Source organism: Sander lucioperca, chromosome 17 (assembly GCF_008315115.2).
Source record: "Sander lucioperca isolate FBNREF2018 chromosome 17, SLUC_FBN_1.2, whole genome shotgun sequence".
Taxonomy (NCBI): Eukaryota; Metazoa; Chordata; class Actinopteri; order Perciformes; family Percidae; genus Sander; species Sander lucioperca.
Window position 1 is genome coordinate 10,780,718 of NC_050189.1, and position 21,472 is coordinate 10,802,189.

General features: G+C 41.9%; 1 protein-coding gene across 1 annotated transcript in view; it reads left to right on the top strand.

Annotated features, from left to right (window-relative positions):
* Positions 1-21,472, top strand: part of col4a6 (collagen, type IV, alpha 6) — a 165,369-nt gene that overhangs the window by 116,253 nt on the left and 27,644 nt on the right. Inside the window, exons 9-25 of the mRNA XM_035993640.1 lie at positions 1,516-1,551; positions 1,663-1,725; positions 2,139-2,174; positions 2,794-2,835; positions 7,136-7,228; positions 8,502-8,555; positions 8,772-8,834; positions 9,021-9,065; positions 9,300-9,353; positions 10,756-10,825; positions 11,816-11,932; positions 12,681-12,830; positions 13,286-13,330; positions 17,979-18,050; positions 19,279-19,436; positions 19,571-19,750; positions 21,061-21,244. Coding sequence (XP_035849533.1) covers positions 1,516-1,551; positions 1,663-1,725; positions 2,139-2,174; positions 2,794-2,835; positions 7,136-7,228; positions 8,502-8,555; positions 8,772-8,834; positions 9,021-9,065; positions 9,300-9,353; positions 10,756-10,825; positions 11,816-11,932; positions 12,681-12,830; positions 13,286-13,330; positions 17,979-18,050; positions 19,279-19,436; positions 19,571-19,750; positions 21,061-21,244 — 1,462 coding nt within the window. The remainder of the gene's footprint in view (positions 1-1,515; positions 1,552-1,662; positions 1,726-2,138; positions 2,175-2,793; positions 2,836-7,135; positions 7,229-8,501; positions 8,556-8,771; positions 8,835-9,020; positions 9,066-9,299; positions 9,354-10,755; positions 10,826-11,815; positions 11,933-12,680; positions 12,831-13,285; positions 13,331-17,978; positions 18,051-19,278; positions 19,437-19,570; positions 19,751-21,060; positions 21,245-21,472) is intronic.

The following is a 21,472-nucleotide window of genomic DNA, read 5'->3' on the forward strand; positions in this document are numbered from 1 at the left end:
TCCACACAACTCTCTCTGAATTTCTCAGTATGGCTATGTTCAGAAGATTGTGGCGTCCGGTGACTTTCTCGCGCAGAAACTCGAGTGAAGATAGTTACGTCTTCTGAAGAGTCCTTCATGTTTTTTTAATCTTCCATGTCCTCCTTGGCTACTAGCAACTGCGTGCAGGAGGGGGAGGGGGTGCGTGCGCAATCACGGAAGGCTTGTATCATGTGGACGCACAGTGGACACATGATACAGCTTTAATTATATAGCTTTAATTACTATGGTTTATTGACTTACATAACCTTGTAGCTTAGGTTGTACTGATTTTAGCACTTGAAGATACTCCAGGAAATGACAATAAGCAAACCAATCTAGGCACTGGCGGATCATTTCTATTGCGGAGTTCAAAGGGTTAAAGGTTCAATGTTTCAAATCAAAGTAGTTTGAGCTTGTTTTTTTTTTTTGTTTTTTTTTGCCATACTGAGTGTTGTCCTTTGCAAATACAAGCTAATTATTGGCTTTATTATCAAAGTGTGGTCTCTTTTCTTGGTGTTTTGAGAGTGGGAACATCCTATATTAACAATATGTTTTTGTTATCGAGGAAGCTATGTTTTCAGAGCAGTAGTTTGTCTCTCTGTTTAGTTTTTAGGATATCTCAAAAATAAAAAAACTTGACAGATTTAATTAAATCTGATGGAAAGTGACTAGTATTTGGTGTGGATTTGGTCTGGGATTCAAGGATTTTAAGACCCTAACTTAACATTTGGAACATAACATTTAGAAAAAAGAATTAAGAATTGTTTTTTGATTTATTTATTTTTGTATTATTTTTCTGTCATCATAATTGCATTAATCATTGTGCAGCTGGAAACTAAGTTGAAATGGTGCGTGCACGTGTCAGCTGAGTCAGCCTGGACTGTTTGATTTGGCCACCAGGTGGTGCTACAGCAACAGTACAGTCAAATTGAATAAGCATATAAGAAAATAGTCAAGCGTGAGACTCCCATGAAACTTTGAATCTGTGCACAAATAGTCCAACATGTTGATCTGAAAAATCCAGATAGAAATCTAAAAATCTACAAAGATCTAAAATGTCTAAAAATGTAGATACAAAAAATATTCAAATTTCATTTAATTCAAAAATGAAATTAAGAGGAGTGCAGAGTTTTCTCTGCCATTATAAGGTTTAGGTGTAGCACCCGAGCCGTTTAGGGCAAGTTGAATGACTGTCACTTTTCTCAGATCTTTTCTCAGAATGGTTGTAGTTTGTCCTCAGTGAACTTCTTTAGCAACTTTTGTCCTTAAGCTTTTTTTGAGTGTTATTTATTATTATCTGCTGATAACAGATATGGTGATTATAATAGTCTAAAATGATGTGAAATTGCATTTTTTATTTTATTTAAAAACTTAACATTATCTTGAACCCCTAAACCCACCCGTGAAATATGTGCACCTAAGTCTTCCACAAACCCAGGGAAGACACTGGGGTTGTGCTTATTAATGATGTGTGTGTTTTTTTTGTTTTTTTAGAGTTTACCAGGTTTACCAGGAGTGGACGGTTTTCCTGTAAGACTCTTTTTCTGCTTCCTATGCAACGATAAACAATCTTTAATAGACCTGAGCACTGTGAAATGTTGCACATTGAACGCAGCGTTGTGTGTTTTTTTTCCTCTGCAGGGTATCAGAGGTCCGGATGGTCCACCTGGTTTTCCTGGTCCGAGTGGGCCGGAGGGATTCTCTGTACGTAAGAAACTGAGAAATTGTCGATGTTCAAATTTTTTGGCTAAGTCCTGGATCTTCACAATCCTACCTACAGCACCTTTAACTTAAAGGAGTTTAGCTTTTTTGTTTCCTCAGAATGTTTAAGAATAAAGAAAGTAATTTATATTCAATTATTAAGTATTATTACATTATTAGTTACACTTCTTTTTAAGTTATGATTGCCGGTATATGGGTATAAGAATATTATTACATGTAGATGTTTGTTTTTTCAGTGATTTTTTTTTTTACATTTTAACCAACATTAAAAGTCATTAGACACTAATCTTTCTATCCATCTAAGAATGTTTTTTTCTTTATTTGAAGCATTTGTGAATATTGTTTATGATTTTGCTGTCCGTGAAACTGAGTGTGATTCTGTTGTCTGTCTTCAGGGTCTGCCTGGTCCTCCCGGCCCCCCAGGGCCAATGGTAAGTCACCTAAAAATAGTATTGTGGTTTATTATGTTCAATTATCAGGCAGTGCGCATATTAGGGCCCTTGTAGCTTCATCATAAATAAATGGCAAAGCCGGGTGAGAAAAAACTTCCGAGATAATTTTTCAAAATCTTTCTTGTAGAATTTACCTTTTTTTTTTTTTTTTTTTTTAAAGATTATTTTTTGAGGCATTTTAGGCCTTTATTTTGACAGGACGGCTGAAGATTAGAAAGGGGAGAATGACACGCAGCAAAGGGCCGCAGGTCGGAGTTGAACCTGCGGCCACTGCGTCGAGGAGTAAACCTCTATATATGGGCGCGCGCTTTGCCAACTGAGCTACCCAGGCACAGAATTGACCACTTTAATGTCAGAGAATATCCGAGTTGATTTCTTGTAAATATGTGAATCTTTTCTTGTACATTTATCACTTAAATCTCAGAGAATCTCAGAGTTTACCCCCCTCCTCCAGCTTAGTAATTATTATTATTTTTGACCTAAGAGGGCCCTAATACGCCGCTGTAGTACACAGTGGCTGTACAGGAGGGTTTCCACATTTAAAAGTTGTTGGTTTTTGTTCTTTCAAGTGCGTATTGTTAACCCTTGTTGTTTTTAGGGGAGCCGTAGTGACGGATATGAAGGAGAGAAAGGAGACAAGGTACGCTTTGTTAACTGAAGAGCACATATATGTAGACTTTGTCTGTAGAGACACACACAAACACACACACACACACACACACACACACACACACGTAATGGCCTGCTGAGTGAGTGCAACTTGTCGAAAAGTAACATCTGGGAGTTTTTTTCTTTTTTTTCTCTAATGCACAAATTGTGCTTTTCTCTTGTTTAGTTTCCGTTTTCCCATCACTTATGAACACAATAAACAGCAGATTATTTAAATAAAGTTTATCTTCACAGACTTAAGAATCAGGACAGGAAAAGCACCTTGTCTTAAAATCATTTGGACACTATAATAAGAGCGACAGCCATGTGCCAAGTGGTTTACCTGCCATTTACTGTACCAAAGTATCAGAAACAGAAGACTTAGGGTGCTCTAGCTGGGTCCTCGGTGTGTGTGTGTGTGTGTGTGTGTGTGTGTGTGTGTGTGTGTGTGTGTGTGTGTGTGTGTGAGAAGTGAATCATTTGGACATAATGCATGTTTAAATCTGACTGGTGGTGGCTTTGCAACTTGCACTTCTTCCGTCCAACACACATTCATTTACCCTCCATCTATATCCTTCCCTCCTTTAACCCCACCCATCCCTGCATCCCTCCATCCTCCTCCTCCTCCTCTCTCCATCCCCAGATTGACTTTTTTTGTTTGTTGCATCCGTTTCCTGTATGATAAAAAAGATCACACCTCTACTTGATTCAGTCTGGTTTGTTCTTTCAAATGATCCGTGCTGCCACTGAGACAAGTCACACACTCACCCAGATGTGCAGAACATTTTTTTGTTTAGATCTGGAATCAGTGTTTGACCTCGAATCATAATCAAATCTTCCCCGATAAAAAAAAATAAAAAAATAAATCTACTTAAAATACAGTTTGTGAGTCATACCAGTGGCAATACACACTTTGTTTCCCTCACTGTTGAATGACAGTTCAGAGATTTTACATCATGAAGTTTTTCTTCCAAAACTGGAAAAAAAAATTGTAAAAAAAGTAAAATTTAGCCAATCTCAATCAGGCGGTGCATCACCTTCTATTTGGTGGCATTACATATACAAAATTCTCCTTAAATCAAAGAAAACTTCAACGTTTAAATGTCCGAGCTGTCACTCTGGAGGACAATCTGTGGACTGTAACCGGGTGCTGGAATCACTCGCTCCTACTTCCCACGTTGCACTTTATTCCCCCCCCCCTTTAATCACGTTTTGGGCATCCTGGTGGTGAACTCTGGGATTTGTGGTTAATTTGCCTGCTCTTTGACTCCTCGACCTGCATCCACCCACCCATCTCATTTTGAACACTCACACAAAGAGTACTAACACGTCATCTCCCTCACACTCTGCATGCATCGCACCGTAAGCCTAAACCACACCGACCTCAGAGAGAATCAGGGTTGAACTAGATTTACTGTAGAGTCTGTTGGAGAAACATTATTGTAGGATGATATTCAAATTGTCCTGTGTGGCATTTGAGTTTCTCTTGTAGCCGTGGGGAAAACGGTGGGGGGGGGGCTGAAACTTCTTAAAATTGATCAACAAGAAACTCAAGATAAAGCATCCTTAAGCTCTCTCTGCTTTGACTTTCATGTCTTCCTCTCTCCTTTCACCGTTTCTTTATCCATCCTCAAGGTTTTCATCTTTGCATTAATTTACTCTTCTTATGTGAACAAATCTATCTATCTATCTATCTATCTATCTATCTATCTATCTATCTATCTATCTATCTATCCATCTATTCTTTATTCTGTCTGTCTGTCTGTCTATCTATCTATCTATCTATCTATCTATCTATCTATCTCTGTATACTTTGTGGCCAGAAGTATGTAGACAGATCTGCTTTTTGTGCACTTTTGTGGTTTGAGGTCATTTCATCGTGAAATCCTGATTCTACAGCATACAAGGATGTGTTACGTAAGAATCAGTTCCCCTTTAAGGAGCCACAACGTCAAAATCAGAGGTGGAAAGTAACTACTTACAAATACTCACGTTACTGTAATTGAGTAGTTTTTTTGGGTGTACTTTTACTTTTTAAAGTAGTTTTTTTTTCTGTAATTTCACTTTTACTTAAGTATGTTTTGTTTGAAGTATTGTACTTCGCTACATTTTAAATCACATCCGTTACTGAGTAAAAAAAAATGTTTTGGCATTGTATTTCTTTCTTAAAAGGTTTTTGTCGCTTTTCTTAGTTTTTTTGGCTTTGTGCAAAAGACAGCGATTTCATTTAATAAGCATAATAAGTATATATAAAATATTAAGTATAAATATAAAAAAAGTATATTAAAAAGTAACTTTTACTCTAAGTAAATTTTAAATTAGCTAGTTTTTACTTTTACTGGAATAGATTTTTATGCCGGTAATTTTACTTGTACTTAAGTAAAGTCATCAAAGTAATAGTACTATTAGTAGAATATTTTTGTACTCTTTCCATCTCTGGTCAAAAGCACAGTGTCAGAGTGTTATGTTTGGGTGTCCACATACTTTGGTAGTCTATTTATCTTTCTATCTGCTCATTGCTTTTTTTCTTTTCCCCTCATTTACATGTTTCCTTCAACTTGTTGCTGCTCTTTTTTTCATTTCTGCCCCTTTTACTCCTCCATTTTTTTCTTCCTATATCTACTTCTTTTCCTCTCACCTCTCCCATCATGCACTCCTTCCTCTTGGCTAACGGTGTGTTGTGTGTATTTCGGACTCCAGGGCGACTCGGGTCTTCCCGGACCCAGCGGAACTCCCGGCGACGGGTCGCTAAGAAGCGAACAAACTCTCACTATCTACAAAGGAGATAAGGTAACACAGCAAGGGAAGGCTATAGGACCCGAGGTTGTAGCGCTTCCTCAACACACACACAAACACATACACGGATGTGGTGGGCTTTCGTTATAAAAGTGGTATAAAGGAAGTGAGTAACACAGTAGGCAGGCGGCAGGCTGTTTGTTGTTAAAAGAGGAAGAGGAGCAGTGATTGCAGTAAACTTTACAGCCACGGAGGGGAAGACAAACGAGGAGTCAAAGGAGGACGAGACCTGGGGAGAGATGGAGGACAGGTTGGTCCAAAAGTCCAGCATCTTTTTCCTGCAACACAGAGCTACAACAGAGCTACTCTGGGGACAGAAATAATCTCAACCTTTGCGTTAATGTCAATGTCAATTTTATTTGTATAGCACCTTTCATCAAACCCAAAGTGCCTTCCATTGATGAGTGGATTGTTATTATTATTGTTATTATTATTATTAAAAAGCTTCCATCATCAGAAATACATGAAAATAAAACATATCGCCAAAGAGACTGTCCTCCCCCGAAAAACGCTCCCATAGGTCGTTTTTTCAAGCAACAATTACGACCTATATTTAGGTATCTAGTGGTGGCGCCCTCTAGTGGCCGTAATAATTATGATGGGAGCAAAGCAGGAAGTTAGGTGATGAAATATAAGAGCGGCAATAGTGGATGGGTCAAACAAACGCAGGACCTTCACCTAGGAGAACAGGGTTTGAGTCCAGTTTGAAACTAAAAGTAGCCTAAACGTACGTAGTTGTCTCGCTTTTCCAGACCCTCCTCCATAGCGCAACACAAAGAAAGCGGAAGGAAACTGAAAATACCGGCGGAATTGCCTGCAGCCCCGGAGCAATCCCAGAAGTGGAACGCGAAGGATATAGACTATGTACGTAGTAACCTTCAGAAAGTGAAGTAACGTCTGATTTTAACCCAAATCACCATCTTTTTGTAAACTTAACCAAGTAGTTTTTGTGCCTAAACATAACCAATTGCGACCATTTCACAGCGTAAAAGACACGTTTAAAATCCCGACCTTTACGTTCAACCGACTCTCTGATTTTCTGGTTTAGATATGAGGACGGAAAACGCTCCTGTGGGTCATATTAGAGGGTAGAAACAAACGACTATATCGTTGTGTGGTTTGGAGAACTTGTTGGAACTGTAGATCTTTGGCTCCTTTCATTAAGGTGTAGCTCAACCAATCAGATCCTTTCTGCCTCCAGAGATTCTTGGATTGTGACAAAAGTATGTTAACCTAAGCAATGATCTTCATACTAAGACCAACCTCTCTCCATCACCCCTATATGTCCTCACTCCTCCACTCACTCAACAGCCCCTTCAGTGGCTTTAGTCACAGTCCCCCGTCCTCCAGTCAACGGTCGCCCATCTCTCCTCCCTGTCTTCCCTAAAAGCCCCAAATCTCTGCCATTGCCTTTCCCCCTCTGTGTTCCGCCGTCTCCCTCGTCGCCACAGTGACCAGCGTAAACAGCTCTCTCCTCCCTTGGTTACGGCATCCAGGGCGACGTGGGCTTGCCCGGTGACCCCGGCCAGCCATTGGTCAATGGCATTGTGGAGTTTGTGGGTTTTCCCAAAGGAGACAAAGGAATGCAGGTTTGTTGGAAAACGCAGCTCTTCTGGTAGTCGGGTTTCTGACGGCGAGCAGGATGAGCTGCACCGTGTCAAAGGATGCTCGAATGCAGCCATGTGTCCCTCAACATCCTTCCTAATCTTTACAAGTTTCTCTTGGTAATTAAAGGACAAATCCGGCGCAAAATGAACCTAGGGGTTAATAACACATGGGTACCGAGTCGACTGTTCTCTGGGATATGTTTTCATATGCTAATCGAATGTGACCAGTTTTAGCGCAAACTGCTAATTACCTTATAACGCTAGTCATCGGGGCACAGGTAAAGTAAAAAGAAATCACTATTTCTATACCGCTAACAAGGCTCAAAATAGCAAAGATAGTTTATAAAGACAGTAGCGATCACTATACAGACAGGTGCCATCTTGGGAAAACAGTCACGACCAGTCGAACCACGAGCGCCGTCCTTGAGCTGTGTTACTGTGTTATTAACCCCTTGGTTCATTTTGCGCCGGATTTGTCCTTTAAGTGAGCAAAATGCTAGATTTGTAGAACAATTTGTATGGTCTCCCAATCCTGGATACATGACTCTACTTACCTTTTTTGTACTTTCCAAACAAGCCATTGGGTTTTCTACACAGTGTGAAAACTTGCACGACTGTTTTTAAAGTAAAACATACTTTTTTTGTAATCATCACGTAATGGAGTTGTTAGCAGACTTTTAAAAAGCTGTCTTTTATTGTTGCATTGAAGGACACTCCAACATCCAAGATTTTAAGTGTTATTCAGTAAACCACAACTTTTGTTTTTATCCTTTTGATACCATGATGGTTTAATGTTCCTAAATAATCCAATGTTTCTTTTTCAGCACTCAAATGCACTTTAATTTATGAACGTCAACGAGTCCTTGAATGCACCAACGGAGGACAGTTTTGAATCCACTCTTTGAATCAAATGTCCACTGTGATGAAAGTTGATTTACTGTATACACTGAAAAACAATTGCACGAAGAACAAAGGAGTTTATACTCCTATTGCCTGTGAATTGGGCTACTCAAAAAATACAGCCTGAGGGGAGAGTTTCAAAGTGAAGGGGGGGGGGTTCGGGGGGGTTGTGCAGTCTATAGTCTGCAGACTACTTGCTGGTCAAAGGCCGTCTGATACAGTTTGCACGGACTTACAAAAGGTATGTTCAAACATAAAGAATGTGTAAGACTCTCAATATTGCTCACAGTTCATATCGTGCAAAAATGATGGCGTTCTCATGGTTACCTTTGTTCTCTCTCTGTCTCTCTCAAAGGGTGAACCTGGCCCGAAGGGATTCAGAGGATTCCCTGGCAATCCTGGCCCACCTGTAAGTGTTTTTTTTTTTCTTCCAGATATATCAATTTTCAATGGCATTTCTGTACAATAAATATTGATTGTGTGTGTTAAGTAAGAATATACCAAACGTACAAAAAACCTCCCCGTAACTTTACGTGAAAGAATCGACAGCTGAGAGATCAATTAAGAGAAATTCTGGCTCATGAGACTCAACTATGACCATTTTTTTTTTTTTTTTTATTTCCAGGGACTATTCGGCTATCGTGGTGAACTTGGAGAGAAAGGCATTCCTGGATACCCCGGGGCAAGAGTAAGAGATAACGACTGACCGTATAACACTAATTCCATGCATTAGAAGTAGAAATATCCTCCCCTGACCTCAGCATACTGGAGATTCCTTATCATGTTCTCTTTTTCATGGTGAAATGTATTGATCTCTCACTTTTCCTTTCCCCTTTCCTCTGTGGTGGATGTCGTCTTTGATTCCACCGAACAGGGTCCCCCTGGTTTTAACGGGCCTCCTGGAGCTCCAGGACAACAGGTGGGCTTTTGTGATGTGCAACATGAGTCATTTTATTTAGGCCTATAATCGGCAGAATGCCATAATGCATAAAGCAACAGTTTTGTTTAATCCCCTTCACTTCCTCCATTATGTTCCTACATTAGCACACTTTGTGGTTTATTTAGAAACATTTTTTACATACATATTTAAGTGTAAAACCATCTGTCATCTGTACAGTAAATTCAAACCAGATTTCTTTTTTTTCTGACACAGGGATTAGTAGGCAATCCAGGTTTCCCCGGACAAAAAGGATACATAGGACCCAAGGTAAAATGAGTGTGTCGCAACTCCATACTGCATATAGCCTGCAAACAGTTTTTATTGTACTAACCTTCATAGTGTTGTGTTTTGCATTTAGGTTACAAGTAATCAACACAATCAACTGTTTTATACCAACAGGAGATGGAACAATATAAATACGTCAATCAAAATGCAACTCATAGTTATTTTGTTTGTTTTCTGATGTGTTCCTCCAGCTGTTTTAGCACCATCCATGATTACTTTAAAAGAAATGTCCAGCCGTGAAAAGCTTCTTCATTTAACAATATACCAATGGCAATACCATTGTTTTGCCAGCAGATGGCGCCTATGTTTGTTAAATTAATTTGACCAAGGATGGTTTAATTTAAAGAAGCCAATGAAGAAACCCTCCCCTTTATTCTTGTTATTTAGCACAATGCTATTAACCGGTAATGATATAATTTAATTGTTCAGTTTTTGTGGTTCAAATAGGTTTAAAAGAGTTATTTAAAGTTGTGGGAAAACATTACTTGAGAGAGAGACAAAGAGAGAGAGTTAATTTAATGAGAAGAATATACCACAGTAAGCTAGCAGTAAAATCAAGCTAGCAAATTAAACAGATATATCTGTTTAATTTGCAACAAGAGGTATTTCAGACTGGACGTGCTGCGATGATAGCTCAGTTCACGACGACAAAACACACAGATCACTTTGGTCTTGTCCATTGTAGAGATATATATATATATATATATATATATATATATATATATATATATATATATATATATATATTGTGTATATATTGTGTATATATGTGTGTATATATCTATGGGTCTTGTGAATGGAACCATTTGGCAACTTTTTAAAAGTAAGTAATTTTCCATTCAGAATCTTACTGGCATCCATTTCGGCGTCGCGCACTCGCCATCCACTCAAAACATAACGTTAGTCTACTACTCTTTGGCCAAGTGTGTGCGGCGTGCCTGTTGTTTTGTTCCCGGTCTAGCTAGATCCGGTGTGGTGTTGTAGTTTTTCTAACGTTACTAGTTGTTGCAACAGCATGTGAAAAAAAACTACAAAGTTTGCTAGGCCAAAAAGAACGTTAATCTCACAATAAAAAAATTGACACCGTTAAAATGGGTTTGCGTTAACGCAGTTAATAACGCAGTTAACTGACAGCACTAATATATATATATATATATATATAAAACCTGTAAATTAGGGAGCTTTTGACAAAGCTATGTCTCCCAAGATACCAAAGTTAGCCATTTATTCAAAACAGCAACTACTAGTATGTTAAATCACTTTGGATTCCTTCAGCTTGGCACAAGCTTGTCACAACAACAAGCTTGATATAGTTTCACTACTTTTCCTATATGTTTCCGCCTATGTGATATGTGTTTCCTTTTATTTTGTGTATCTCTAAAAGGGAGACCAGGGCGACCAAGGACCACCGGGACCGCCGGCTTACGTTTCTGATCTGGGCACTTTAGTTCAAGGTAACACAAAATACAAACTCATAATTTGTGGAAGAAAGAGGGCGTTACGGGGACAAGAAGAGGAGGAAAAAGCTCAGATCCCACTCTAAAACATCCATGATCCCACTGCAGTTTCAGGCAAGACCCGCCCTACGAAGCAGTCCGATCGGTTGAGGTTAGGCATTGACCCACAGGTGTCAAACTTAAAGGCTGTTTTATGCTTCTGCGTCAACTCCACGCCGTAGCTATGGCGTCGCTCTTACGGCGTCGTGACCCTTTCAGAGTTCTGCATCAGGGTTGCTCTGCATCGCGGTGCGGTGATATGTCTGAGGTTATTTGTGAGGTGTCTGCCAGCCAGTTCATACTGCATGTTAGCAAGCAAACTTGCGGTGACGCAGAGGGGTCTGCGGGGGTACACTGTCGATTCGACGCAGAAGCATAAAACAGCCTAAGACCTGCGGCGTAAATCCGGCCCCTTGCAAATTTTGATCCGGCCTGCATGTCAATTTAGGTTCACAATTTTGTCCATCCTAGTTGTGCACCAAACCCAAAAACTTTTTTTCAAACTGCAATTACGCGACACTGAAAGCAGAATTTGGCAGATTGGCCGACTCTGAGACTCAGAAATTCCCAAAGAACCAGAGAGTTTTCATATTGAGGCTGGTTTTCATGGTGCTTTTTGACATTTTTGTCGCTTTTTGTCGACCAAACTGTAAGTGAGAAGGCAACATGAAACATGCAATAATACAGTCAAAAAATGTTTTACATTTTCGAAATTAAATCATGTCAATAAAATCATGTCCATAAACTCTACATGCGATTCTCATTTTCCAGTGTGGCCCTTTGTGAAATTGAGTTTGACACTCCTGAGGTTAGGATAGGGCGGGTCTTGCCTAGAACTGCAGTGGGTTCCATAATAAGCACATATTTGTAATAAAAAAATAAAAAAAAACCTAAAAAATATATGTACATGTTTCTTGTGTTGACCGTCTCTTCTCTGATTGGCTGTAGGACCAACAGGTGACCCGGGTCTCAACGGCCTCCCCGGTGCACCTGGTGATCAGGGATCTCAAGGATACCCAGGACCACCAGGCCAGCCAGGGATTGTTGGATTTGGTTTTGGTACAGGTAATATACGACGCACTCATGTTATAATACAGATACATGTATGCAAAGGGCAGGGTCCAGCCAAATGCTGGAAAAAATATAGAGGTGGCTGGTAGATTTGCTTCACTCACCAGCCCAAAAACACAATGGTAAGCTATTGTTTGGCTGGTTAAAATTTGAACATTCAATAGCCATTTGGCTGGTGGATGAAAAAGTTTATTGTGGACCCTGGCAATAGGTTTATTTTTACAATAAAGTGCTCATATTATGCTAATTTTCAGGTTCATAATTGTATTTAGAGGTTATATCAGACTAGGTTTACATGGTTTAATTTAAAAAAAACACCATATTTTTGTTGTACTGCACATTGCTGCAGCTCCTCTTTTCACCCTGTGTGTTGAGCTCTCTGTTTTAGCTACAGAGTGAGGCATCTCACTTCTGTTCTATCTTTGTTGGGAGTCGCACATGCTCAGTACCTAGGTAAGGACTACTAGCCAGTCAGAAACAGAGTATGAAGGAGTGCCACGCTAGCAGCTAGGCGAGCATTATAACGTGTGTTCCAAAGTGACCACGTTTGTCTCTGAAGTAAAGGCTGGACTACAATAGAGCTGTTTGGAGCAGTTTGTGAACAGTGTTTTCTGTTGGAGATGGTAAGTCCCACAAAAAAGATATATAACACTATAAAGGAAAGGGGAAAAAGCCAAAAAGCATAATATGAGCACTTTAATTGAATAAATCAACTGATCATCTCCGCTATTCTCATGTGCAGGTCGTCCCGGAGCTCCAGGTTTCCCCGGGAACAGCGGCCCAAAGGGAGAGAAAGGAAACCCAGGCATACAAGCATATGGCTCGGAAGGAAACCCTGGCTCCCCTGGACTCCCCGGCCCCCCCGGCCCCCCTGGACCTCAGGGCCCGACTAGTACGTTCACACAGAATCGACTGACAAAAGCTCTTCCTTCACAGCTGGTCATGATAGGAACTGTCGTAGCTCATTTGAGAGACGAGAAGGCTCCCAATGGCAATGACAAAACCCACTGAACATAACAATAACTATTTTAAACTTCCCTTTGTGCCTTGTTTATGTCGTGCATGTATGTTGTTTATGACTGCTGTGACAAAGCACTCTGAGCTATAATCCCTTGGAGCTAAAATCATTCAATTTGTTGTTATTATTATGAGAAAAAAAATTTTGTACCTCTAGATGAGGATACGGCATCTTTATCATCCTGTCACTGAGCTGCTTTTTGGCATTAGAAAATGGATTTTGTATTTTTTTTTTACCAGCCATAGAAGCTAGTTTATATCTTAAAGTATAAGACAAGATAGAAACAGACTTTAAAACATCATGGCTGACTGATTTAACTGTCCTCCAAGGATCTACCGTTGAACCCTGCGTCATCTATCCTGACTGGCCCAAAGGCAGGTATCCTAAGCACGGCCATATTGCCACAATCGCCATGGCAATATTCAGCCCGCTAAACTGAAATTCAAAGCAGCAAACACAACTTTCAGCAGGCAGTATCTAACAGGCAAAATGCTTACTTTTGACGCTACCCTCTGTGCAGGCTGCGGTGGTAAGTACAGTAAAAGGAGAGCGCAGGCTGTTCTTCAGACTTGGATGCGAGGGTCTCTCTACTCCAAGCTGCTTTTCTCATCTTTGGCCACAAGGTGTCGCCTGCTCTGAACATAATTCACTGATTTTACATGGACGTTGTTGCATGGCAGCAGTGTTGTTTTGCAAGCAGGGATTTTTTTCTTTCTTCTATTTTGTCGGTACAAACACATTAAATGAAGGAAGACAAAAAAAATAAACAAACTGAAAGAAAATACTAGGGCCGTACTGAATTTTTTCTTTTGAAGATTTTTTTTATCACATTCAAAGCTTCTATTCAGTTTTTTTTTAATGAAGCTTCGAATGTCTGTCGTCACATTTGATGACGTCATCATTACACTAACCCTAACCCTCCTCCAACGAAAATCCTCAATTTGGATATATAAAAGTAATTTACGATGCTGTTAGATTGTTGCTAGATCGCCACGGGTGCGCGCCTCCCTTTAGGTGCCGCAAGCAAGAGAGCGAAATGTTTTTTGACCGCAGTGAAAATGATTTTTTTTGAAAATCTAAACGCCAACAAATATGGATTAAAACAGAACATTTCGTTTTGACTTTTGGACTTTAAAACGCTCCGGAGTTGAATTGAAAATGTTTGAATCACACGAGTCGGAAACAGTCCTACACAGCCACCACTAGAATCTAATTCTACTAATATTATTATACTAATACCGTTAGTGTAGTCTAATCTTATTCTGATGGATTGCAGATGTGCAGTGTCGTTGAAATCCAACGTAGAAGAACTGTCTTCTTCTCTCAAGAAATCCCAGAGTAGCCAGTGTAATGAGTCAGATCGTTCATCACGTGCAGCACGGGGAGAAGACGAGTCTCCAAACACATCTTCCTCATATACAAAATGGGAATACACAAAAGAGACAAATGGTCAAGAATCTCAGACAGGAGACTTCTTTGAACCATACATATTACAATTTAGATTCTTTCTGAAATCACAAGTCATGTTAATGTGCTTCACACATCCCTTTGTTGTGTATAAGTTTAGGTATCGTTTGGATTTTAACAATTCCGATTCTTCCTTTCGATTCCGGTTCTTCTCGATTCCGATTCTTTGAGGGGTGGAGTTGAAACGGGTCACGTGCCTATTTTCACAAATAAGAGGAACGTTTTATTTTGATTCAATGGTGGTTAACGTAAAATAAAGCCTCACTAGAGCGCTGCTTACTGTGCTCCAAGGCTGCAACACAACAAGCGCCTGGCCGCTACGGAAACCAAAACTTACGCATATGAAATTGGGAAGCGATGATCGGATTTGAAACCGAATCCTCTAAACCATTCCAATAAAGAAATGATTCTACTGGAATCGTAATTTTTGAAACGATTCCAAGTAGGAATCGGTTCTCGATGCCCAATCCTAGTTGTGTAGGATCTCCTGGTGAGATATCTTCTGACCATTTGTATGGAGAGAAAACACCTAAAGATTTATAAGATAATATATACACTACCGGTCAAAACTTTGGGGTCACTTAGATTTCCATTCCACTCCATTATAGACAGAATACCAGCTGAGATCAGTTGCATTGTTTTTATAACCAGGGCAGCAGTTTTCAGATTACATTAAATGCTTACATAATTGCAAAAGGGTTCTCCAATGTTTTCTCAGTTAGCCTTTTAAAATGATATCAGATTAGTAAACAGAATGTGCCTTTGGAACATTGAATGAATGGTTGCTGATAATGGGCAATGTAGATATTGCATTAAAGATCAGCCACCCACTCAGATCAGCTGGTATTCTGTCTATAATGGAGTGGAATGGAAATTTCTAAGTGACGCCAAACTTTTGACCGGTAGTGTACTTTATTGTCCCCAAAGGGAAATTTGTTTTGGACTCTGTCTGTCCGTTCCGCAGTTCACTTTGTTCTCGCTGTCTCACTAGAGTCCTCAGACTAATGTAAATTACTCGTTGATCTCAAATGAATTCCTCACAGCAGAAATGCCGGGTTTCAACCAAATGAATAGACATGCAAGAAGAAGAAAAAAGCTATAGTTATCACCGTTATGACTGAAGCTTAGGAGTATTTGGTACAGCCTTAGAAAATAATAGTTATAACAATGATGGTCAGTTTTTCTTTCAGTTTGCTGGGAACATATTTGAAACATTTCATCTCTGTGACATCCTTTAAGGTGTGTTGCAGTATGAGCATTCTTGCAGCCTCACAAAATACCCGACTGAAACAACTTCCAATACGCAATACATGTGCTTGGTGATGAGAATCTCAGCTCAAAGCTTTACTCACTAATGAATAGAGCCGCATGATATGAGGAAAATATGCAATATGCGGCATTGTTGGCGAGTATCGCGACAACGATATTACTTGTGATAAATAAACAGAAACGTGTACTCAGTTCTGCCTTTCTGCTGCTATCAGTATTCTGCTAAGATACAACAAACTGCTTGTTGAATTTAAAACAAATGAAAGGAAATAATATCCGACATTGAATTGAAACTAAAAGGCAGTGCTAAAAAACGAATGAAAGTTACATTTTAAAGTGCAGTTTTTTAACTGATATTTTCTTTCAACTAACTCAAAAAATCTCTGAGTGTCTTTTGCGATATGTCGCGGAGTTTCGTCATGTGTTTATTGCGCAATTTGATATCGCGATGACGATAAAAAATAACATATATTGTGCACAGCGGTGGAAGAGGTACTCAGATCCTTTACTTAAGTCAAAGTACTAATACCACACTGTAAAAATACTCTGTTACAAGTAAACGTCCTGCATTGAAAATGTTACTTGAGTAAACGTCTGTAAGTATCATCAGGAAAATGTACTTAAAGCATTCAAAGTAAAAGTACTCAATGCAGAAAAATCCTCCCATTTTAGAACCTGGAACAAATCCAAACAGTTGTGTGTTTAATGGTCTAATCATTACAGCTGGACTTGTAGGCCCCATTTAATTTATATTAACACATCGTATTTTATAAACTACATGTGTTTCGTGTGCAAACATCTTAATGTGTAAAGTAACTAGTAACTAAAGCTGTCAGATGAATGTAGTGGAGTGTGGAGTAAAAGTCGACAATATTTCTCTGAAATGTAGCGGAGTAGAAGTAGAAAGTGGCATGACTCAACATTTGTACTTAAGTACAGTACCTGAGTAAATGTACTTAGTTACATTCCACCATTGATCATGCAGCCCTACTAATGAACTAACACTCGGGGCCCTATCTTGCACCCAGCGTAGCGCAGCGCAGCGCAGCGCAGCGCAGCGCAAAGCCCGACACAAGTCTCTTTGCTAGTTTAAGACCGACGCAGTTGTCAATTTCCCGTCCAGCGCCCGCGTCGTTTAAATAGCAAATGCACCTGCGCCCATCTGTGCGCCCATGGGCGTGCTGGTCTTACAGGGAGGTGTGTTCAGGTGCATTCTGGGCGTGTTGCTATCTTGACGCAGCGGAAAGTGATCGCACCATTGACCAACAAAGACCTGGTCTAAAGTCAATAGCGCAGCATTTCATTGTTATTTTAACAGCAAATTAATAAAATGCGCCTAGGCTTAGGCACAGCACGCACACACTATGCTTGTTACACACACAGGGAAGCGCAGCAGCACACAAACATGCAAAAGATTACAAATAAAAATATTACGGTGCAAATCCTCCATCATAATAGCATTGCTCCAAGGTCCAAACGCGCCTGGCTTTTAAAGGGAATGGGAGATTGAAACATGCGCCCGGCGCACAGACCCTTTTTTCCTCCCTCAAACTAGCAAAAGTGGATTTGGACACGCCCTAAACGCACCTGTGCCAGGTGCTTCACGGCGTGCGCTTAGATTGTTAAAATAGGGCCCTCAGGGTTATCTGTGGCTTTCTCCCTCCTTGACCTTAGATTCTCTTCACCATAAAAGTCCAGAACAAACATCCATTTACAGATGATGCATTTGCATTCCCACTGGATACCAAACAATAATATCAATGTGTATTGTTAGCAGTTTGTTTCTTTTGACTGTGTGGGTGCCAAACGGTATGCATGCTGCTTGTGGCAAGTAGCTCTTAGCCATTATACTCAATGTAAAATCACTGAATTAGCTCAAGTACAACGCTGTTTTATATTTTTAATACGATATAAACAACTTCATGCTTTTATCACTTTAAATAAAGCTCTGTCGTCTTGCAACAGCAGCTGAACTCTTTCATATTACATGCTGAGCAAAGAGACTAATCCTGATTTCACACTGTGACACCAAGCTGCACTTGCACTGCACTGGTTTCAATGATTCCTGTTTACATTAGAGAAATATTTAGGTGTGAAAATAAATTCCTTTCAAGACGGGAACTTTACAGATATCCATTTTTCTTTTCTACGTCCTACATCAGTCAGTGCAATTCTGCTTGTGTTCAGTGCGACATCTAAAAGTCATAGAACTTGAATATTGTTTATGGCTAATTTACCATGTGAAACATCTCACTGATTGGACTTTATATGTGTCTTCTCCCCCAGGTGCTCCTGGAGTGCCTGGGCCACCTGGACCCAGAGGACAGCCGGGTAACAGAGGATACGATGGCTACAGAGGTACACACACACACACACACACACACACACACACACACACACACACACACACACACACTGTACAAAACTGGTTATTACTGATTTTATAGGCTCTTGTATTCAATGCGATGACATTTACACACACACACACACACACACACACACACACACACACCACACATACACACACACACCACACACACACACACACACACACACACACACACACACACACTGTACAAAACTGGTTATTACTGATTTTATAGGCTCTTGTATTCAATGCAATGACATTTACACACACACACACACACACACACACACACCACACACACGCACACACACACACACACACACACACACACACACAAATACACACACACCACACACACACACACACCACACACACGCACACACACACACACACACACACACACACAAATACACACACACCACACACACTTTGATCGAATGTTCTCAGACAAAATCTCTGCAAGGAATTACTTGATGAACAACATTGTTGTTTTAATTCAGTATGATAACAGGACAAGGACTGTTGAAAACTTAACTTAAAAAATATTTTTTTTACATTTTATACCAGAGGTCTGAGACTCCCGGCCAGCAGGCCAGACACGTCCCCTTACCGATTTTATGCGGCCCGTAAATGTCTCCCGTAGTCAGGTGTGCTTTGCAATCTGCAACGCGGCAGAACATGCAGACTGTAGCAGCTTGCAGTGTTTCTCTTGCATCTCCGTGGTCAAACCAGCCGCCGCTAAAGTTGGAGACAGACGCCGGCGGAGCAGAGCGACGTCTCGGTGAGCAGAGCAGACGTAGTAACATCGCTCGCAAAACAGCCTCTGGGAAATTATTGAAATGAAATGAACGGGTTTGACCATAGAGATGCGAGTAATAGTGTATGCACTAGTCCAAAACGCAGGACCTTCTTCCTGTATTTACTTTTTTGTTCCCAAACAAACTACGGGTGTGAAACGACGTACGTTGTGTGAAATGATTTTGATTGAATGGTTATAGTCATGCTTCCTACTGGAGTCCACATGTCCTGCACTTTTTTAACGAATATGATTTTGGACATCCTGTTTCTGCACTAACAAAAGATTTTGTCTCGAGAACAGGCTCCATGATCATCTCCATTAATATCGTTCCTCTCCTGTGAGCCCCTCTTCCGTTGTTCCACTCTTTGATTCATCCTCCTTTCCCCTCCTCTGTTGTCCCGTTTTCCTTCGTCCTCCAGGTGATCCTGGCGCCTGTGCCTGCGAAGGAGGAGGCAAACCAGGGTTGCCTGGGTTACCTGGAGCCCCAGGAGCCAACGGCAACCCCGGCTTTGCTGGACGAAAGGGCGAGTCTGGTGACGGCGGTCCACCGGGCTTTAATGGCCGTCAGGGACCTCCTGTACGTCGATTTTTGAGTATTTTGCTGTTGCTGACAGCTTTCGCAGTCCAGTGTTATAAATTAGCCAAAAATGAAATGTGTGCGTGCAAGTTTGAAATGCAAGTTAGAAATCCTTCATGTCTGTCCTCCTACAGGGTCGCGCTGGTGAGACTGGTTTCTTCGGGCGGAAGGGAGAGAAGGGGGCGCCTTACTACACCGACCGTTTTGGGGTGAAAGGAGAGCTCGGAGCTACTGGACCCAGAGGACCTACTGGGGAAACTGGAAAACCTGGCAGAGACGGACTGCCGGGCTTCCCCGGAGCCCCTGGACCCCCAGTGAGTGCTTCTACGCACAGTATACATATTAAAGCTGCAGTCTCCCTCTCCCCTCTCAGTCGCACGGGCAATGCAGCGTCTGTTACGCAGCCAATAGGAATGCTCTCTCTCTATCTCTCTCTCTCTCTCGCTCTCTCTCTCTCTCTCGCTCTCTCTCTCTCTCTCTCTCTCTCTCTCTCTCGCTCTCTCTCTCTCTCTCTCTCTCTCTCTCTCTCTCTGTCTTTCTCTCTCTCTTTGAAATGACCTGTGATTGGCCAAAGTTTCCCGTGACGTTCTAGATTATCTAAAGCCCAAAAACTGAGCCAAGAGAAGTCTGTTTTCTCTCTGATCTTCTAAAGTTCATCTCCTGGTTTTTAGCAAGTTTGTAAAAGAAGGTTTACAAATAAGGATTTGAAACAACCTGTTCTTCCTCTCCTCCCCTCCCCTCTCCTCTCCTCTCCTTTCCTCTCCTCTCTCATCTTTCCTCTCCCCTCCTCTCCTCTCCTCTCCCCTCTCCTCTCCTCTCCCCCCTCCTCTCCTCTCCTCTCCCCTCTCCTCCACTCTCCTCTCCTCTCCTCTCCTCTCCCCTCTCCTCCACTCTCCTCTCCTCTCCTCTCCTCTCCCCTCTCCTCTCCTCTCCTCTCCTCTCCCCTCTCCTCCACTCTCCTCTCCTCTCCTCTCCTCTCCTCTCCTCTCCTCTCCTCTCCTCTCCTCTCCTCTCCTCTCCCCTCTCCTCCACTCTCCTCTCCCCTCTCCTCCACTCTCCTCTCCTCTCCTCTCCTCTCCTCTCCTCTCTCCTCTCCTCCTCTCCTCTCCCCTCCTCTCCTCTCCCCTCTCCTCCACTCTCCTCTCTCCTCTCCTCCTCTCCCCCCTCCTCTCCTCTCCCCCCTCCTCTCCTCTCCTCTCCTCTCCTCTCTCATCTTTCCTCTCCCCTCCTCTCCTCTCCCCTCTCCTCTCCCCCTCCTCTCCTCTCCCCTCCTCTCCTCTCCCCTTTCCTCCACTCTCCTCTCCTCTCCTCTCCCCTCCTTTCCTCTCCCCTCCTCTCCTCTCCCCTCTCCTCCACTCTCCTCTCCTCCACTCTCCTCTCCTCTCCCCTCCTCTCCTCTCCTCTCCTCTCCTCTCCTCTCCTCTCCTCTCCTCTCCTCTCCTCTCCCCTCTCCTCCACTCCACTCTCCTCTCTCCTCTCCTCTCCTCTCCTCTCCTCTCCTCTCCTCTCCTCTCCTCTCCCCTCTCCTCCACTCTCCTCTCTCCTCTCTCCTCTCCTCTCCCCTCCTCTCCTCTCCTCTCCTCTCCTCTCCTCTCCTCTCCTCTCCTCTCCCCTCTCCTCACAGGGTGACGCTGGCTTCGGCACAGTTGGAGAGAAAGGTTTCCCAGGGTTCCCAGGGCCAAAGGGTCGTTCTGGTGGCCCCGGCGAGCCCGGCATTGGCTATGTCGGCTTGCCCGGCTTTCGCGGAGAGACTGGAGAGCCCGGTATCCCTGGGTTGCCAGGGCCACCAGGTCCACCCGGACTTAAAGGTTAGTGAAGCCTGGGAGGAACGTGTGTGTGTGTGTGTGTGTGTGTGTGTGTGTGATGCCTCATTCTCCCCACAGGTTGAAACCCCTGCGACCATAAATCCATCCCAACCAATCCCTGTCCATCCTCCGTACTGTAGTTGCCATAGTAGCCTCATCCTAACACTCTTAACCATTAGAAGATATTCTCTAGGGAAGGGGTCTTCAACGTTTTTTAAGCCAGGGACCCCT